The sequence below is a fragment of the Lonchura striata genome, chromosome 1A (genome assembly GCF_050655825.1).
Source record: "Lonchura striata isolate lonStrDom1 chromosome 1A, ASM5065582v1, whole genome shotgun sequence".
NCBI classification, from domain to species: Eukaryota; Metazoa; Chordata; class Aves; order Passeriformes; family Estrildidae; genus Lonchura; species Lonchura striata.
Genome location: NC_140741.1, coordinates 45,385,591 through 45,405,880, shown reverse-complemented (window position 1 = coordinate 45,405,880; position 20,290 = coordinate 45,385,591). Strand labels below are relative to the sequence as shown.

Genomic DNA, 20,290 nt, shown 5'->3' with positions numbered 1-20,290 from the left:
ACAAACTGCAAAGAGACATGAAGCACGTTATCTACACTTACACATAAATGTCATCACGTTCCATAATACTACTTAGATTTTCATCCATGCCAAATATCCTGTGGAATCTGTGATTGTATATATCAGTAACAATCATCTGAAAAGAAGATGGGGTATACATTGTTAAATCAGGTTAATACATATTAAAATGCTATTTGTTGTGCTTTATGTAAGAGATCACTCTTACCTTATCTGCAGCAACTCCAGACAAAGCTGACAATGCAGTGCAAAGATCCAATATATTTCCAATTTTGGGAACAACTACTTTGTACTAAAAAGGAAAATATCATTTAAATTTCTTAAGAGAACAAATATACAGGAGGAAAAAATCCAAACACTTCATGTATTTCTTTCATATATTTGAAACTTAAGGTGTAAAGTATGTAGATCAACTAACATAAATTCCAAAAGCTGCAAAAAATGCAGTAGTAATCTGCACAACTTTATGAATACACATACACCAAATACTCAATTTATTAGTTTATACAATGCTTGTTTTAATGTTGTTTTACTTTTTCAGTAAGAAGACTAACAGTACAAATTACTTAAGATTTGCATTTCAACAGTACCTTCTTATTTAAGCATTTAAATAGTATAGATGCTTCAAAAGATCATTCTACCTGGAATACAACACAAGTTGTTTATTAAGTATTACTAGGAAGAAAGCAATAGCAGGCAACACATTCTCATTTCACATGCAGAGAGAGAACTTGATTAAAGCCAAAGAAGACCTCTCTGTGGCTTCTCTTATGCAGTGCTTCTGAAGTTTGTAATAAAAATCCACACAAAACTCTTACCTGTTATTTGCATAATAAAGGAAGGATAGATTAGAAATAAGGTATTTTTAACTCTGTAATTAATTGCCAAGCATTGCATGCTATTTCCTTAAGCTTTATGATCATTTAGACTCACAAAAACTCTACTGAACTGGTACTCTTCCCAAACTATTAATTCCAACACAACCATCTCACATCATGAGTCATGTTCAAATACTTCAGTAGTTTTCAACTACTTTGTGTCCCCTGTGCAACTACTGCGTCCCTTATTTTCACAATTAAATTTCTAGCAGGATCATCTCCCATCAGTTAATACACCTCCCTTCACCTTCAAATTCCTCAACTCATATTGCCTTTGAGAACACTCTTTTCTCCCACTTTCCTTCTTATAGTACTGATTTCAGGTGTTAGAGTCTTTTTGAATGCCTGCATAACTGCCTGTGCTGTATTTTTTTCACCTATCCTCACTTACTGTACAAGGTACAGCAAGAATCATTTAATCATGACTTGGTTATGATAACCATATGTACATTTTTTCATTACATTCTAAGGTGTGTTATATCATCCCCTTCCTAAAAAAATTGGCAAAAGGGATATTTTTCACAAAGAAATCTCATCTGAAATTTTTTCTTTTAACTATGAGGTGAGAGCACATTTGAGACTCTCCAATATATTTATCACGGGTTTTTTATTGCACCACTTATTACAAGTATTTGCCCTTTGTGATTAAGAAACCAAGAAATTAAGTCTTATGGATTAAGTGCATAAGTATTTTTATAAACATAAAAATTTATCACAGCAGCTCTCAAAAAACTATGTCAACATACATTTTAAAGGTTAAGAAGCCCTACTAAGATAAAGAAATTACCAATTCTTTCTTGAAACTGTACAAGGCATGTACAGTCTTCCTCAGGTATGTATAGCATTCCCCACTTTCCTAAGTGAGACTTCAGAACACATACCAGAAAAATAAAGCTTGTTGGATTTGCTTATAAATTTGCACTGTGTAAAGAAACTTGGGTTCAATGTTAATGCCTCATGAATGAAAGTGTTTGTAAATTAAGCTGCTTACCTGCATAGGCTTTGCAAGTGGATCCATTCTAACTAAATAAACTTCCAAAGTGCGTTCTTTTTTCATGGGTAATGGAAGTGTCAAGTAACAAAAGGGATCAAAGGTTACAGATATCTTAGCACATTCAGGACAAACTAGGGTAGATTTAAAAAGGCCATGAAATATATCTACAATGATGGAATCATTTCTCTTTAAATGGTTTTCCCAGGCTTCTTCAGCAACCACCTGTAAACAAAGCATGATCTGGGTTATGACAAAGTAGTAGGAAATGAACAGTGACATTAGTAAAAGTCCTTGACAGCACATTTTCAGTAACCACCTAAACACAGAAATGTCACTGCAAAGGACCTGTAAGGAATGTTACTACTATCAGGTTTGCAGGTTAAAATGTATGCTTTTCCTAGGACAGAGATCCTGTCAGTGGTATTAGACAATCTAGAGAGTGACTTTCAAGTAGCCTGGGGGAAGACAAAAAGCAGACAAACCCAAAGTTCCATGTGAATTAACTCATACTCATAACAAAAGAAGAGTTTCCCTAAAGTAAGAGTACTGGAGAGAGACAGAATGCTGCATACTGTAGATATAAAAATAAAAGAACAACAGAACAAAAATTGTTTTTCCAACTGAACTCAGCATTGAACAAGATGGTCTTAATGAAGTCTTAAAAAAAAAGGGCTTACCATCCTCCCATTCCCCCCCTTTATCTTAAAAATAAACAGAAATTTATACAGTTTCTCAAGATCTCAATTTTAAAGTTTTGTCCTATTTTCTGAAATGTCCTCCAGAAAAAGCCCCACATAATCAGTTCCACAACCTTCCTGTGCATAATCATGTAGAAGTATCTTACAGCATACAACTTTGAATAAAATGAAGCTGATCAGCTCTCAAACCCTTACCTTGTCTGGTCTCCCATCAGCATCCTTTAATTGAATATAAGGTTTTTTCCTAATTCTATTCAAATCCTCATGTAAACCATCCAAGAGAAAAGCCAGTAGCTCTTGACAATCTTGTTGCTGATAACCAGAAAACTGTGGTGCAAATCGTCCCACTTGTGTCTAAGAAAAATAAATGCAAAACACTTCTGATACTTTAATTGTCAGAAAGAGCATACTTCTGAGATGCTATAACAGCATATTGAAAAGGTAGAACTTGTAGTTATAAAAGGTAAGCTTTTTAATGGAGACAGGAAGTCAAAACTAATTCTCAAAGACCAAAGCACAAGGACAGGTGACAACTACTGAAGTAAGCAGGTGTCTACCTGTTCAATGAATGAACTGCACACTGATAAATAGTACTTAAAATTCCTTTTTTTTGCATATTTCTCTAAGTATATGTAGAAGTACAAAACCAAAACTGACAATGTACATTCAATGTAATTTCCCTACTGACCTTAAATGCTCTTGGGGTAACATAGCTGTATTTTCCTGACCACATTTGCTTGATAAGCTCGGCATAAGATTTTGCTATTTCACCTCGCATTCCTAACGGATTGTCAAAATTCAGCTCTTCTTGGTATTTATCATTGAGGAAGTACTCTGTAAGAGGAGGTGTGTTGCTGAGACACTGCAAAAAATAATACAGACTTTTTAGAACAGTAATTTGAATCAGGTCTAAACAAAGAATGTTTTAATTTTGTTAAAGCAGCCATGAACTGTAATGTCTAGTACCTGGAAGGAAAAGAGAAAAAGCCTAAACAATCTTGTCCAGAAACAAATAATGCCTTTAAACCAAGACTGGCGACAGCTGTCATTACAAGTTATGCACAGATAATATTTGTCAAGAGCTTTACCTCCAAATTTATAAAACAGAGTAGTCCAAACAACCACAGCATGACAACATAATTTGTACCAAGATTTTAAACGAACAAAACAAGGTGTTTCTTGAGACATGAACGGCCTTACAAAACTTGTTGATAGAAGTTGTGATAGATGCGCAAAGTGGCGACTGCATGTTTGGGAAAGAGAGGCAACAGGGCTTATTACTTCAAATTAGAACATATTCAGAGCAACATTTGAAAAATATTTATTTTATTTGGCAGGCGAGGGAAGGTGAGTATGCTTGGCCTTTTCCTTCTCTTTGTTAATATCAGCTTATGGATGCTGGTGGAGACAGCAATCTACGCTAGAGGGACTGGACTTCGAATCACAGTGCTATAGCCCTTGCTATGTTCTTTTAAATCTTGTGATGCTATTTACAGCTGAAATTAGTCCAAGGAAAGCAAGGACCTTGTTTTAGATTGAAATAACCACTTATCCTCTGTACCAGTTTGTCTCTTCTCTCAGCATCTGGAGACAGCAGGATGTAATCACTGAAGTATGATTTACAGTTTCACTTTGAATTTTTGTGTGCTATTCTTCATACTCCTTTAAGCATGAACGTTTTCACCATTCAGGAATAATCCCCATGCCATGCCTTAGCATATATTCTTAAGAGTTTGTTCATTAAATATTTTAAGATTTTCTGCATTCTTTCCTTTATTGCAAGATTTGAGGAAAGGTCAAGTATTTCACCAGTCTCATCTGCCTCTCTGTAAATAAAGGGGAGGAGCTCCACTTATGCTATTGCATAAGATACAAGAATTAGACTGGAGGAATTGCAACTTTATTGAGCAGGGCAAAAAAAAAGTTATTCCTATATCTACCTATCATACCTGTGCAATATTACAAAGCAAAACCAGTCATATGCTGTAGAGAGCTGAGTTTCATGCCTATATCAAACTCCTTCCTTTCTCTTCCTCCTCACCTAAAGTTTTCAGGATCTGTCAACACTGCAAAAAAAAATTCCTGGTATTACAGACCCTTTTGGACACTCGGTTGAAAAAATCTCATTTTTCTCTTGCTATATGGCAAAGAGCTTTTACTTTCAGTAGTGGTGATCCCAACTCCTCCTACCTCACAGATGTGTTGTCTTCTGGATTATTTTTGGGCTGGTTTAGGAGATGAAATCAATTCAACTGTTCAGTTTAGTGTGAGCAATGTCCAACACAAGGAACTAAATAATGCAAAAATAGTGTATTTTTCTACAGGTCTTTCTGTTAATCAAGCGTTATTATACAACGTCCTGACAATGTGGATTCCATCAAAAAAATAATTTACCAGTTTCCAGTTTTCACCTGATAAACTGATTTTGTCACTTTCTCAGAATATTAATTAGTATTTGTAGTATAAGTCAGGAAGATTATTACAGATAATTTCCCTTTTTCCTTTAACAATGTCCACATTACAACATAATGATGACATTGATGGTAGTCAAGAAATGTATAAATGTCTATCTCAACACAGCAAGTTTTGAGGTATCGAGCTGACACATTTTTCTAAAATACCTGATACCAAAATTTTTAAAAGAGTAGCTTCTAGAGGAGCTCATAAAGTTGGCCATATATGCATTGATCTTTTCAATGCAACTGACAGAGCTAAATGCTTACAAACATGTTTCGCTTCAAAAAGGGTAACAATGGAGAATTATTTAAGATCACTATTAAAGTCAGAGGGAAAAAAAACATCCAGAAACCAATTTGAAGGGACTCCTCCATTCTTATTTTCTCATGTCATATGTTGTGGGTTATCAACAAAGCATTATGGAAAGTGTCTTTTAAAACCAAGACACCAAAACAAAGAAACCTACTGGATGGTAAAGTTACAGATTTATGTGTCCTTTTCAACCTAGTGATTTGGGGTAATCTGTTTGTTTCAAAGCACAGACAATAAGTAAACTAAAAGTATACCAAAAGGTGAGGGAGAACACCAGCAAAAATAGGCAAACAAACACAGTAAATCTATTGAAAACTGTTTGTGAACTAAACAGGTAACAGAATGTCACTTCATTTCAAGTACTGCTGTCTCTACAAGTTTTCTTTAACCAACAAAATTTCTGTAAAGTTCTCTGAACCTGAGCTGGTCATTTAGTGAAAAGATCATGGGAAGTATGGAATAGAAGGTTGAAACTCCAAGAGACAAACCACAGGAGAGAAGGTTAATTTTCAGCATGACAAAAGTTAACACTGAAATCATACTTCCATGTTACATATTAATAACCTGGAAAAAAGTTATTAAGATGCACAGGAAAATGAAAAAAAAAATCATAATATTTAGTATTATTATTATACAGACACACATATATACACTTCTCAATGCTGCAGCCTCAATGGAATACTGTGTACAACACCAGCCCATGATAATGTTTCCAAGTCTACCTGTCCTATGAAACCTTCACAGAAGCAGGAAATATAATAAGAATAGTCAAGTCATACTCTTCTAAATCTCTGTAGTTTAAGTAAGAAGTAATTCTGATATAAGAGTTTGCACGGACTTGATAGAAAGGGAAAAAAGAATGAAGAAAGAGGGCCACCAAGACCATCAGTGGCCTAGAAGCACTTGCCCTGTGAGAAAAGTCTGAAGCATCAGGGCTTGTTCAGGCTGCAGAAGAGACTGAGGGAGCCCCAAGAGAGGCCCTCTAGTATCTATAGGGAAGTTAAGGGGAAGATGGAACCAGGCTCTTCACAGTGGCACATACTAGGAAGAAACTAAACTGGCAACAGTTGAAATATGAGAGGTTAAGAATATAAGAAAAAAAGTTTTCACTGTAGGACCAGTCAAGCAGTGGAACTAAGAGTCTTTACCTCCTTGGGAGGTTTTCAAGAGCAAACTGGATAAAGCCCTCAGCAACCTGTTTTGAGCTCAGAGCCAAACTTCCTTTGCGCAGGAGGTTGCACCAGAAACCTCCTGAAGTTCCACAAATCATTCTATAATCCAAACGGAACAAGGAAACATTTATTCACATCCCATGCTGAATAGTGCACAAAAATAATGGTAAAAATAAACTTCCAAAATAAATAAAATATCACTACCTATCATACCAGTGAACTGGGGAAATAAGAAGGAGAGAGTAGGATCATGAACTGAGACACTGAAAATTTGATATTCCTCTAAATGTCCTGGTTCCTCAGCTTCAGGTGCTACTTACTAAGAATTTTATGCAAGCAACATTGAAATGTCATATTTCAGCTTTTTAACAAAAGACCAAGAGCTGCCAGACTGAAAAGAAGATCCAAGACCTAGGAAAAAAACTGATTTACTTTACACCTACTTGTGTCTATCCTACTTTTGTCTGTATACCATCAAATATGGCAAAAAGCACTTAGTTAACACTCTCCTTAATCCAAACTCCACAGCCTATGGCAACTAAAACAGAACAGTAAAAATTTAATAATTTCAGGTATTGGTGAAATATGCCATCTTTTGTCTAGATAAACTCACAGCCATAAGTAACATAAGAGTGAATGATTCAGCTTTCTGAAGAAAAAACCTTCTGAAATACCCACTGCAAAGCTTCTTCAGAAGTCAGATGCATATAATCACACTGATGGAAAAAATGCATAAAAATAAAAATCTTGAAAAAAATGAATGTTTTTAGTGAAAAGATTTACTTTTTTTCTTCTCAGATTTTTTAATCACAAAATGAAAATTTAGGAACTCTCACATTTTTACTGTAAAAGAAATTAAAAAAACCCCAAACACTTCCATAGAGCTGTAATCTGTAATATCCCACCAGAATAGGAAAGTAATACTTGGGAAATATCCACAGGTGGCAGCACAACAATGCTTCATGAGACTCATTTTTTTCTAATTTATTTTCAGCTTAGAATATAGCTATATACCTAAGTGAATGTGAATGAAACATATGCTTGCCAAATACTTTTTTTAATATGGGTTCAAGTATTCATAAGAATATCTATTTAATAAAATCTACATATTCCCTTTTTTCTTTCCTGTTTTATTTCAAGTTCAGATCTGCAAAAGCAGACATTTAGGCCAAATTAGAAAAAAAATCAAGCTGTAGGTGTTTACACTGAAATAACATAAATACATGGAATTCTCCCTTGAAAAGAATCTGAAAAGAACTGTACAAAAGTTCCAGTACAACCAAATAAGAATACTGAATTATTGTTTTTTTTAAATTAAGGAATAGTGGTAAGAGAACAGCACTTGTGAGATATACAATGGTATTTTAACCTTCTTGGCCTTACTCTCATTCAGCTTGCAGCTGTCTGTAATCCCACAGAGGATCTTACCTATCTCTTCATCATCTGTCCTCCAGTTGTCCTGAGCTTCTTAACACTTAAAACCCAACTTGGAAGGGCAAAGGTCTCCACAATAATCACTCAAAAGGATAAAGGGGCAAGTCTAACCTGTAAATTGAAGATCTACTAAAGAACTTCCAACAAAATTTAAGACATTGCCAGGATGTTCACATTTCTACCAAGAATGTTTACAGGGCAAGAACATTCACACAAATTTGTCAGACTCAGGAGACAAAGCTGTGTGAAGGAATGGTCCCTCTTTGTCAAGGAACATTGATAGCAGCTCTGATGCAAATCATCTTCACTGTACATGAGACAAGATCAAAGAGAAGCTGGGTGAGAAACGCAGTGCCTTGTGAAGCAGAAATGGGTCCTACGTGAACACTCAAGGGGCCTGAATGTTCCTGGGAAAGCACAGAGATCTGAGAGAAGATCTGGCAATCAGCTGGAAAATGGATCAACTGAACTCTGCTTCGGTTGAAGGAAGCTACAGTGATCACACCCAGCAGGAATGGAATGGAAGTGATCGAAGCAGAGCATTCAGTACATTCATGGAATTGAAACTATTTCAGAGTCCAGTACTCTACGGTAAACTATTTTATTTAAAGAAAACAGATTTATCCTGAAAACCAGCCCTGTGTTAGCACAATTGTACACCTTAGGAGGATAGGTAAGATAAAGCAGCTGACCAGAGCAGATTGGAGAATCACAAAATAGAGGAGGATTAGAAGGCATTACTGCAGATTCGCTGGTCCAACCCACTTGCTCAAAGATAGGTCACCTAGAGCAGGTTGCTTAGTACTTCGTTCAGTTAGGTTCTAAGCACCTTCAAGGATGGAGGCTTCACTGTTTCCGTGAAAACCATACTTCACTGCTTGATAAACCCCATTTTAGAACAAAGTTGCCTATATTTAGGAATTGCATATGCCTTAGTTTGTGGTCATTGCCTCTTTTTCTTTCAGTGAGCACCACTGAGGAACATTTGGCTTAGTTTTCTTTACTTTTCTTACCAGGTACCTCCAAAAATAGTAAAATCATTCTGGAGTTTTTTCTTCTCCAGGCTAAATGGTCCCAGCTCTCTGGCTCTCCATACAGGTCAGATGCTGCAATCCTTGATCACCTGTGTGGTCTCTCACCAGACTTGCTCCCTTAAAATCTCTGGGGAGTCCAGAAGTGAACTCAACTTGGGGGGTGTCTCTCCAGTGCTGAGTGGAAGGAAAAGATCACCTCTTTCAGCCTACTGGCAATACTTTTCTTTGTGCAGTCCAGGATGCTGTTGTCTGCCTTGGCCACAGGAACACACTGCTGGCTTTTTGTTCAGCTTTTTGTCCAGCAGGATCCTGGGTGCTTCTCTGCCAAGCTGCTTTCCATCCAGCCACTGACACCCTACTGCAGTGTGTACTAATTCCTGGGGTTATTACCCCCAGGGCACAGGATTTTGCATTTCCTGTGACTGAACTTCATGAGGTCCAGCCTGCTGAGGTCACTCTGAATGGCAGCACAGCCATCTGGTATAGCAGTTCCTCATCACAGATTTGTGTGATCTCTCATCTTGCTGAGGGTGTACTCCATCACCCAGGTAAATGTCTAGAGCAGCCAATATTCCCAAGAAGAATTCCCAATTTTGCCATTCACATACTATTTGAGCCTAACTTTTCATTGCTTTCAACACTAAGACAGATCAAAACATGTTCAGAGTGCTCTGGCTATAGGCATTACAGCCAAAATAATCCAATGTTACTTTGATAAAACATTAAATTAATAGCAAATTAGCAAAATGAAATGCATGCTTTCTGTGTGACTGAGAAAAGATGCAAGTGGTGGCAAGACGAAAACTGCAGCCTGTGAGACCTCAGTGTGTTAAGAACACATCATACTTCCGCTAAAAAGCACTTCCATGGATTTCCTAGACAACATTAAACTCTGAACAGTACTTTCTTTAAGACATACAGTAGGATAAACTGAAAGATACATTTCCTTGCTAAGAAAGCCACTAAACAATGCATTTGAAAAAACACACCTTCAAGGACACAAAGGTACCATGCCAAACTAAAAGCTACACTGCTCAATAAACCTCTCATTTTCTTACCCACAGCACTGTCGTGGTAGCCAGCAAACCTGTATTTATTTAGTAGTTACACTACAGTTTCTCAGGAACTTATTTGAAAACTTAATTCTCTAAAAGTAACTGAAAAGCAATGAAGTAAAAGCTGATATAATTTCTAATACAGACCTCAGAATGAAATCCATTTAACACAATGGGATAATGATGTGACATGTAACAAGTTTGTTATGCTACACAGGACTACTAAAGGCAACAACCCATGCTTAGAATTCTAACTTAAAGGTTACTTTTGAATTACATATATGCAAATCATATAAACCAGTTCAATTAAAGTTTGCATACGTAAATAAAATTATCCTTATTTAACCTGTACAGCTTGATGAACAAGGTAGAATCATAAAAAAACCTTTCTCTATGTAGCAAGAGTATTATTTGAATTCAACTTCTAAAACATAATTCTGGTTGACGCACTAGACAAAAACACACGCTGTTTTTTCCAACAGCAATTTGGTAATCAAGAGAGGTTACGTGTAGCACTTTTAATTAGAACGGACGCTGCAAAATGCATGTCCTTCCCCCTTTCAGTTAAGCCATCTTTCAGGTAGCATGCTAAAAAATATTTAATTACCTTCTGCACCGTTCAACTGCTCTTCATGGAAACATTTTTTGAAACAAGTTTAATTTTATGGATGCCTTATATCAATAAGTATGGAACAAGCATGGAATTACCCTATATACCACTAACAGGTGGGGGCTGACTTGCTAGAAAGCAGTTTTGCATTATATGACCCAGCAGTCCTTCCTGTGGAAATGTGATCCTGCTGTTATCCCCATGGGGAAGGTATCCAGCTGCAAATTGGGCTGTATTAGCAACTGAGGTCAAAAGGGAGCAAACCTTCCCCTCCATTTGGAACTTGTGAGACTGCTGCAGGAGCACTGTCCTGTTTCGGGCTCCGCAGTGTAAGAAAGAGCACAGAAAGGACACCAACATGGTCAAGGGGCTGAACAACAATATACAAGGAAAAGCAGAGCTGTATGCATTAGTTCAATACAAAGAAGATAAAACTAAGGGGAGAGCTTTTGGCTCTCTGCAACTACCTGTAACAGGAAACTACAGAAAAGTAAGGCCAAATAATTCACTGACTGTCATCACAAAGAAGGGACAGAAGTATCTACACATGCTATGACACTCTGGAACATTTTTTCTTTTGAACAAATTTCAACAAGTTCATACAAATGTACCTGAAGTTCCTTTTTTATTCCATCAGGCTAAAGAACGACTGCAACGTTTGGGTTGTATTTTTGGGTTTTCTTTCATTTTACTCAAAGAAATCAGAACCATAAGCCAAGAACTCTTGTAATGACCAAGGAGTAAAGGAAGATAACTCTTTAGCATGTTTGGTTAAGATCTAATATTTCCATACTCAGCAGGAAAATATGTGAACAAGAACTTAAAATACATATCACAGTTTTGTGACAGAAGACTGCTCCAATGACAGGAAAGGCGAGTCTAAATATAACCAAACAGAGTTTGGTAGTTCTTGAGAACTAAACATAACCAAACAAAACTCCTAGTTCTGACTGTTAATTATTCTAGAACTGCAGCTTCCATTTAAAATTAGAACACTAAGGCTTCATCTTGGTAGAGTAATAGTAGATATACTAGTATTTCTCTTGCATTCATAGAAAAGAACAAGCTAACACATTCCTGTAAAATACCTCATCCATGAAATAGCTATTCTGAGAGGAAAGGTCAAAGGAAAATATTTTCCAAGGTTTCTGCATGTTAACCTGCACATTAGAAGTACATAACGAGTCAGAAATAAAGGCCCAGTAATCTATCAGTCATCTACTTTTTGACACTTTTTTTAGTGCTGCAATTGGTATCTAAGTGCATTTCAAAAGGAAAAGGCAGTTTTTGTAACATATATGAATGGCAATTATCACAAAAAGCAAAGAATCCCACTTCAAGAGTTCACTCGTATAACACTGGTCAAACCTCTTTCTGACATTGATCATTATGAATGCAGCTATGTAAATCAACTTTTAAAGTATACCAATAGATATATTATTTCTACGCTTTTAATCCTATCCTGCTACTTATCAGATCTCTTAACATAAGTTTTGAAAATTACAAAATAAAACAAGAGAATATTTTCAAGTAATAACACCAGATGATTTTATTTTAAAGTACATACCTGAATTGCTGAATTCATGAAACATGTATTCCCCAAGTTACTCAGGCCACACAGGCCTGGCTGCTCATTATGTCTTCCTGGCTCTGAATAATCATAATTCTTATAAGCAGTATATGATGGGAGACAATAGTTTGAATTTTTCACACTGCAAGAAAACAAGACATCTTTCACAATGCAAACATGTACTCTATAGTACTTTAAAGCATACAAGTACTTTATAGGCTTAAATTATTAAGAACGTTAAACTAACTTTTGCGAACAAGTAAAGATTTAAAACACTTAACTTTAATGTAATAGCATTAATGTCAATTTAAAAGTCACCTGTGCAAACAACCAAAATCAAACGTACTGCAGTAACTGCAATTATTACATCCCTACCCCTTTTTTATAGGAGCAGCTTCACAGCTTACTCTATTCTTCATTGCTCCATCATATTTAAAACACTCAGACTTTAGACACCACCAGCAGCAATCAATCATTTACGTTTCTTTTGCATCCTGCTACTGCAAGAGTGAGGTCAGTGGGAATGGGAATGCAGAGTTACAGGTGAAAGCTGAGATTTCCAAGGCCACTGTGGCATAGCTGCCTCACTGCATCAGACAGTCTATTTATAGCTTCCCTGCTAGGACAGCACAATCCAGCATGCAAATGCAGAAAAGCCTTGAGAGGTAAAGGAATGCGCAAAATGCCTTGCAACAACTTCTATATAAATCTATGCTGCATTTGTTTGCAGATAGAAGGAACTGTAGAAGACTGAAATAGGTAAAACAATGATATTAAACCAATTTGTTTCCAGATGAAATACAAAAGCGTCAAATACAAACTAACCATCAAAACAGTAAAGTGAGAATACCTGAGAACACTAAAAAAAGCAAAGAGAATGTTTTGTAATATGTAAGAAAAAAACCAAGAAACCACAACCGCTTTAACCATTTTAGGCACTGATCAAAATGAAATCTGTGTGACTGCAGCTTTAGCGAAAGTTCATTCACATTAGAAGCAAGATGAAAAATATTTTAAAGTCAAATGCTAAGAATGAAGGAAAAATATGCAGTGCAAAGAGTCAATCCTAGTAAAAAACTGAGTTCTGGAATTGCAAAAGTCTGAGGATTCAAGTGCCCAAATGTTACACTCCAGCCATTACTCCTGAACACTATCAAGCTCTTTACTGGATTCCAATAGTCTCCTCAGTGCACAGTTACTCACTTTTCATAAAAAACTGATGGATTTAAATTACCAAAAATTTGAAACAGAAAGGGATGGAAATTTCTCCCTCTTTCAACGATCTTAGAAATTTGTGTAGTTTATACCTCCAGTGTCCATAAAGCTGCTGTTATCAAACTTTTACATCTGCTCATCTCTTTTTAATAGCTGACTCTCCCATTAGTCCTTCCCTTTTCTATACATATCCATTTTCTCTGGTCTCTGGCTTGCCCCCAAAGTAGCTAAGAGGTATTGTGTTTACTAGTCATTCTCAATTTAAAAAACGCTATAAAGTTAGTATCCACCCATGTATGAGAGATCCCCAGGAAAAATTACCTTCCATCTCCCAGTTGCAGCCAAGTTACTACAGTGAACTCCAATTACCTTAGGGTAGTAAGCCCTAGTTCTCCAGGAATCAAACCCACTAGCTTGCACTGGTGCTAATGCAAGCCCCACAGTACAACCAACCCAACAGTGCACAGCAGTAACAGAAATGCACACACACAGGGTACACAACAAGCTTCTACTTTCAGCCTCGCTTACTTCCTACTGCTGTCCTGACCTGACTTACAGATAACATTTTTCACATGCTTAACAAAAAAAAATCTATTTGAAATTTAGATGCAGAGATAATGAACAAATTGAATATAATTCCTCTGGAGATTTGCATTTTTATTTCCTTCTCTGCAGCCTTCTCCCCTTCACAAATTGCCAACTTTGGAGGGACAAAGTTTAGAAAGCCAACTGGTATTTTGTGGTTGTAGCTTATTCATGTGAAAGATTTTCTCAAATTAACTGAGTACCATGACAGTAATTTAGTTGAAGATAATTGCAGTGCAGATAGATGCAGTGTGTATTTACTCTAAGGGACAGTCAGTTTACTTCTCAAAAGGGAAAGATATTTCAGAGCTGTTTTATCTTCTGTACTGGCCCACAGAAATATATTTAATGGGTTAAGAGATTAAGATTACCACTCCTCCTGTGAGTCAGGTCTATTAAAAATTTTTTCTTTCTTGGTTCTATGATATTTTATCAAAATATATCTTACTAAACACTGCCTACTGTTTCCAGGATACTAGGAGATGTCTCTTTACAGCTCCATCAATCTGCAAACTGTTTTGTTTTGGAAAAATTATTTTTATATAAATTATGTTGTTGCTCTGCTTTTTATGCTTTTGAGCTGGATGAAAAAGAAATTATTATTAACAGTCAATAATAAGTAGCTAACAATGGAAAGCAAGATGCAAGGTAAGTCTACATTAGTTTAATTCAAACAGAAATATCCTATAAAAAGTAATTTGTGATAACTGCATGTCCCCAAGCCTCCAGCTGCTTTTCCTGAAAAACTTTCCTACCTTGAATGAAGGAACAATGCAGGGAAAAGCAGAGGGTTAGTATGAGGATAAGCCAGTCAAGTAAGAGCAGTAACAGAAAGAAATCACTAATAGTTCTTGGAAAAAACTGCTTCGCAAAAGTAAAGCAAGATTTGAAAACATGAAACCATCTTCAGACCCTTGAACAGAGCTCTTGAAATGGCAAAAATGGTAAAAGGAGGTTTCCAAATGAGATTTTACTACCTGTACATCTATAAATTTTGAATCGCATGTGCTAGATCTGAAATTACTTGTTTGTACCTTCTATATGTGCCTTTAGACATTAAAGAAGCTTTCAAATGGTGATGATGAACTCAGAGCACTCGTACAATTAGAGCTCTGCAAAGCATGGATTTTGAACAGAGAAGACTGGAAAAGCATCACTGGATTTGGAAAAGACATAATTTGACAGTGGAATGCCATGTACCAACAGGTACATATATAAAGGAATTTGAGTTGCAATAATGAACCCAGAAATTAAAAGTTTGTAAGACTTATTGAACTCTAATATTTCAACCATTTTAATGCACTGCCAATGTGCAATGTGAAATTTTTGTGATCAGCCCCTTTAAGAAACCTATTATCAGGTTTCATCAGATTTTAGAGATACCTGAAGCAGGAGGAGAGGCCCATGTCACTACATAAAAATTACTATCTTTATTTTTTGTTCTTTATCATTGTCTGGAGAGCAGAAGACAACATTATAAAATATTTAAATTGCCTTTGTCATAATATTTGGTTATGTGTCAGGTACAACATGAAGAAACCATTTCTAGAGGTAATGTAATGTAATAAACACTTATATTTCTTAGAATAAGCATATTGAAATATATCAAGCATATGAATAAAGCTGCCAGCTATCCATCTTGACAGGCTGACACTACTAAATGATGCAAACAAGTCATTTTAGGAGCCTAAAGCAATGGTTACAAATGAAGGAAACAGAACAACTTCTCACTTAATTTCCCAAGCAAAATCCCCATTCAGGTGTTTTTAATCTCCATCCCACATAATTTAAAAAACACTGTATATGATATGTATTGCTTTATTAACAGCAATAAACAGAAATTCCAGTAAGACCTAAAAGATGTATGTCTCTCCCTGCTCTTCTGAATCCACTAACACATATTATGCTAACCCTCCTGCGTTATTCTTTCAATAACATCACTGGTAAAGGCAAAAGAATATTAATGGTCAATTATTTGGAATCCTCCATTCCATCAAAGGCAAACTCACATTTACAGAAATGAAGGCTTCAACTGGATAAAATTTGCAGAAGTTATTTCTCATATCTAATGTATAACTACTTCAACACAAAATGAATTATCTACCAAGCTGAGGCTTACTCTTACACAGAATGAATATCTCCTGGATTAGAAAAACATTACAGAAATGTGTACCATACAAAGAACCTGATTATTCCAGATTTTTAACATAATTTGTATTCTATAGGTGAGCTCAAGGAATTGCAAAAGCAGGCTTGCAATGACTAGGATTTATGACCATTAATACACACAACCTGTTGTTTGATTTTTCTGCCTTATAAATCATATTTGTCAGCTAAAATGATCTTCAAAACAAATGCTGGTATCTCCTTTAGAGTCACAGCATCTCATGCCCAGATTGAGATACCAACAGATCCTAGAAAGCCACAAATGTATAATTTCACTAATATACTAAGGACAATGTGCAATATAATATAATATAAATAAGGCAGAAGCATAAGCATGGAAAAAAATTCCAGACCAAGCTGACATTTAGTAGTTAACTAAGAAAATAACAAAGATGGTATTAATTAATGAAAAAGAAGTATTTTCTTAGACAAGGAATTATTTGCAAGAAGAGCAGAACATTCTTAATGCAAAGTTATATAATCAAATTAAATATGAGACATATATTTCCATTTACTATTTAAAGCCAAAAATTCTTAATGCAAAAGTATGTACTTTAAAGTACAAAGTGTATAATGCATATGATTTCATCACTGAACAAAGACTCTGAGATAAGTGCTACTAAAGATTCATCTGCATTACATCTTAAATTATTAATTTGTAATTTATAAAAGATTTTAAAGTCATCAAAATTGGATTACTGCATTGTAAGGAAAACCATATACTTCTGCACTGAATATCTGTCTCACATAACATCCAGATGTGCTATGTTTTGATATAAAAGAGAAAAATGACTGGTATTTCATAATAGTACAGAGCACATGTATACCTATTAACTGATTTACAAATGCTTAAATTATAGTTAAATCACTTAAAAAGACCAATTCCTTACCAAATCTGAAATTTATATGACTTCCTTTTAAAAACATATTTCTTTTGAAAATTTTAACTTGCAAAATAACAACAAACAAACACACACCTCCAAACCCCATAATTTTTCCTTATGTTCTGAAAGCCCACATTTTGGCTCCAAAATAAATCAAGAAATAAAATCAAGTAAATCACATGAACAAACTATCTTTAAAAGCTGCAACAGCTGACAACAAGTTTCATAAGTGCCTCTATATTCCCAGGAAGAAGCTAATGTTAAAAAAAAGAAAATAATAAAGCCTTGATGGCTTGATTTAAAATCACAGTTCCTTAAAAAAAGGTCACTGTTAAGTGTTTGGTTTGGCAATACCACTGCCTTTTGCTTAAACACCAGAAGAAGAAATTAGTTTTCAGCTGGAGGCTCAGCTCTGGTCAAGTAACATTTTGCACAGTCATATACACAATACTCCTCTTATTTACTACACATTCACACACAGAGTACAAAAGACTGCAGTTAATTACATAGATTTCAACTGTGAGAGTTGGGACTACTCACAATTGGTAGCAGCACAAGTGACACTTCACCTCTTAGGAAAAATCACTTCTGATAAGTTCAGAATTTAACTGGAAGATATTGTATATTTAATGTTTATGTCACTTTTTAAATATTTAACATCTTCAAATGTGATCACAATGTTTAGAATTAATATGTTTAGAACATCTTTAGAAAAATACTAAAAATTTGAATGAACTGAAAGAATAAGGATCTTCAACTCCCCCAGCTTGCATTAAAGATGAGTGCCCTCTGGTTTCAAGCACTTGAAAGATGCTCTGTTATCTGCTAAAGTGAAATAATTCCATATTTTTCTATATTGACCAACTTTTTTTACAGTTGTATACAATAACAAAACCAAAAAAATTACACAAAAAGTTGGCCAATGCAATAGGAAAGCTTTTCATATTATTTATTTTTAAAACTTCTAATTCAGAATATAAAGGAGAAAGTATGTAAAAGTGACAAGTCTCTTACTAAGCCTTTGTTCACTGTAACAGCCAAGCACACAGCCTGATCTCTCTCAAGTGTTCTAGCACTAAGAAACAGAAGTTAAGCTGATGGCTACATTACAACTAACACAATTACACAATTCAGCTGTCATGATTTGAAATCAAAGTGTAATGTCACATATGCTGCTCTAATACCTTAGGAGCAATAAACAAGTGAAAACCTGATCGCCGTAAGGATAAGTACTTGGTACTTTTCTCGTTGTGCATTTAAATTCAGGCAGGATAATAATAGCAACAATGTATTTTTAGATTATAAACACTAAATTAAGTCTATACCTTTCCTTACAACAGCCAAAATTCTTTTTAAAGTCTTCCCTGCTGAAGAGTAAGAGTTACAAACATTTCTGATGTTTTTTCATTTCTTGGTGTCCGCATTACCTACACTATGAAATAGTAACTAATAACAATTCACAAGCCAAATATTGCAAAGCAATTCAAAATCCTTAAGCTAGGAGTTATAAAACATTGAACTTTTTTTATATTACACTGGGGTGATTAAATAATGTTTTAAGGTATATTGCTTACTTTCTGTTGTTCATGTTGTTATAATTATTTGATAGAGATGGAGAGATCTTTGGTAAAGTTGAAAAATTTGATGCACCTGGGGACCTTTAAAAATATGAAAATGATAAATTAGACAAAAATGCTGAGATATTAAAAACTATGAAAGAAAGATAACAAATGAACAAAGCAGATAAATAAATACTTTTTTAGAAGTGGGCAAAGTACTAAAAATACCCAGGACATGCAACCCTCAGAATATGTCTTTTAAAACTTGAAATGTTTCACAGTACTTAAAACTTTTATAACTTGTTGAAGAAACAGAGCTATCAAAAACCAAAAGAAAAGCACTGGCCACTGTGCTAAAAAAATTGCTTTCAGCTTATAGTACAACTGTAGATACTCTGATGTTCTAAAACTTAAAATGCAAAGTTTCTAATATGAGAATTTTATTAATTTTTCATTTCAAACTAAATGGATGTTGAGATGAAATACAAAAATGATTAAGATAAATGCTTCATGTTAATTTAATAGCATCATGGAACCATTTAGTTAAAATTGTCTCAGTAATATTGTTAGAAAATTTCACTATATTATGCACAGCACTGGATTTTTAAAAATATTTTTTTGCCAAAAGTAGAAGCATTATCACTTATCCTCATGGTTTGGGACTACTTTAAAATACAAGAATACTGTTTATTTTCATCAAAGACTTCTGAATATAACAAATACAATATTTACAACTATCTTGCAGTGTTGTTCTCAAGCAAATCTTACAGGTGTGCAAGGAAAAGACAGCATACTCAAAGGAGTTCATGTAACTTCCTGGTTTTGTGGGCCCAATGTAACTCCAACTGAATTGGAGTTCTAGCTGTCATTGATAAACTTCAAAGTACACATTGCTGTATTAAGAGAAGAACTTCTTCATGCTCAGGACTTTTTAAGCACCTTACAAGAACTAAACTTGGTAAGGAAATAAACATTTTTACACTGGGAATTTTCCCAAGTATCTTTTCACATTTATTTTCAACTTTCTATTAATATACTTTTCCAAAAGAAAAGTTGCCGGGGAAGGGGCAACCTCTATCCACAAAATTCACACCAATTTGATGCCAGAGCTAGCAAGAGTTGATCCCAGAGCCTGGAAAAGTTTCAGAGGTCAGGAGTAATGAACATGAAGCACAGCACAAAAGAATTCCAGCCACTGCAGCCAGCACCTCAGCTTTGTTGAGGGCCCCACTTAAATGCCTCCATGCAAACACACAAGAATGGGCAAAACACAAAAGGAGCTGTAGATGTACATATGCCTGTGAGGGGTAAGATCCTATAGCCATCACTGGCAAAATGGTGGGATGGCTACTATTCCTGGAGTGTTGTAATGAAAAGATATAGACTCTTTAGGAAGGACAGGCAGAGGAACCTCTTGGGAGCTCCTCTTAGGGATCCACAATCCTTTACATATATTCCTTATATGTAAGGCATAAAGGGTGGGCAGGGACAGACAAGATTATAGTGGGGGTCTGCTATGGGCCATCCAGCCAGGAAGACTGAGGAGGTGACTGGGGACAGCCAACATACTGTAAACTAAGGGCAAATATCGTCAGACAAATTTAGTGGCTTTCTAAAACCAAATAAACAAGTGGATGAGGGAACACTGA

At 35.4% G+C, this 20,290-nt stretch overlaps 1 protein-coding gene across 4 annotated transcripts in view; it reads right to left on the bottom strand.

The window, feature by feature from the left end:
- The window catches only part of USP15 (ubiquitin specific peptidase 15), a 61,489-nt gene that overhangs the window by 7,809 nt on the left and 33,390 nt on the right, over positions 1-20,290 (bottom strand). For 3 of the 4 annotated variants that reach the window (XM_021547421.4, XM_077783489.2, XM_085568421.1), the window contains 7 exons: positions 18,657-18,740; positions 12,230-12,374; positions 3,277-3,450; positions 2,784-2,942; positions 1,888-2,112; positions 227-310; positions 42-136 (listed from right to left, as the gene is read on the bottom strand). In XM_021547421.4, coding sequence (XP_021403096.1) covers positions 42-136; positions 227-310; positions 1,888-2,112; positions 2,784-2,942; positions 3,277-3,450; positions 12,230-12,374; positions 18,657-18,740 — 966 coding nt within the window. The remainder of the gene's footprint in view (positions 1-41; positions 137-226; positions 311-1,887; positions 2,113-2,783; positions 2,943-3,276; positions 3,451-12,229; positions 12,375-18,656; positions 18,741-20,290) is intronic. The other variant, XM_085568420.1, reaches the window with a different exon arrangement.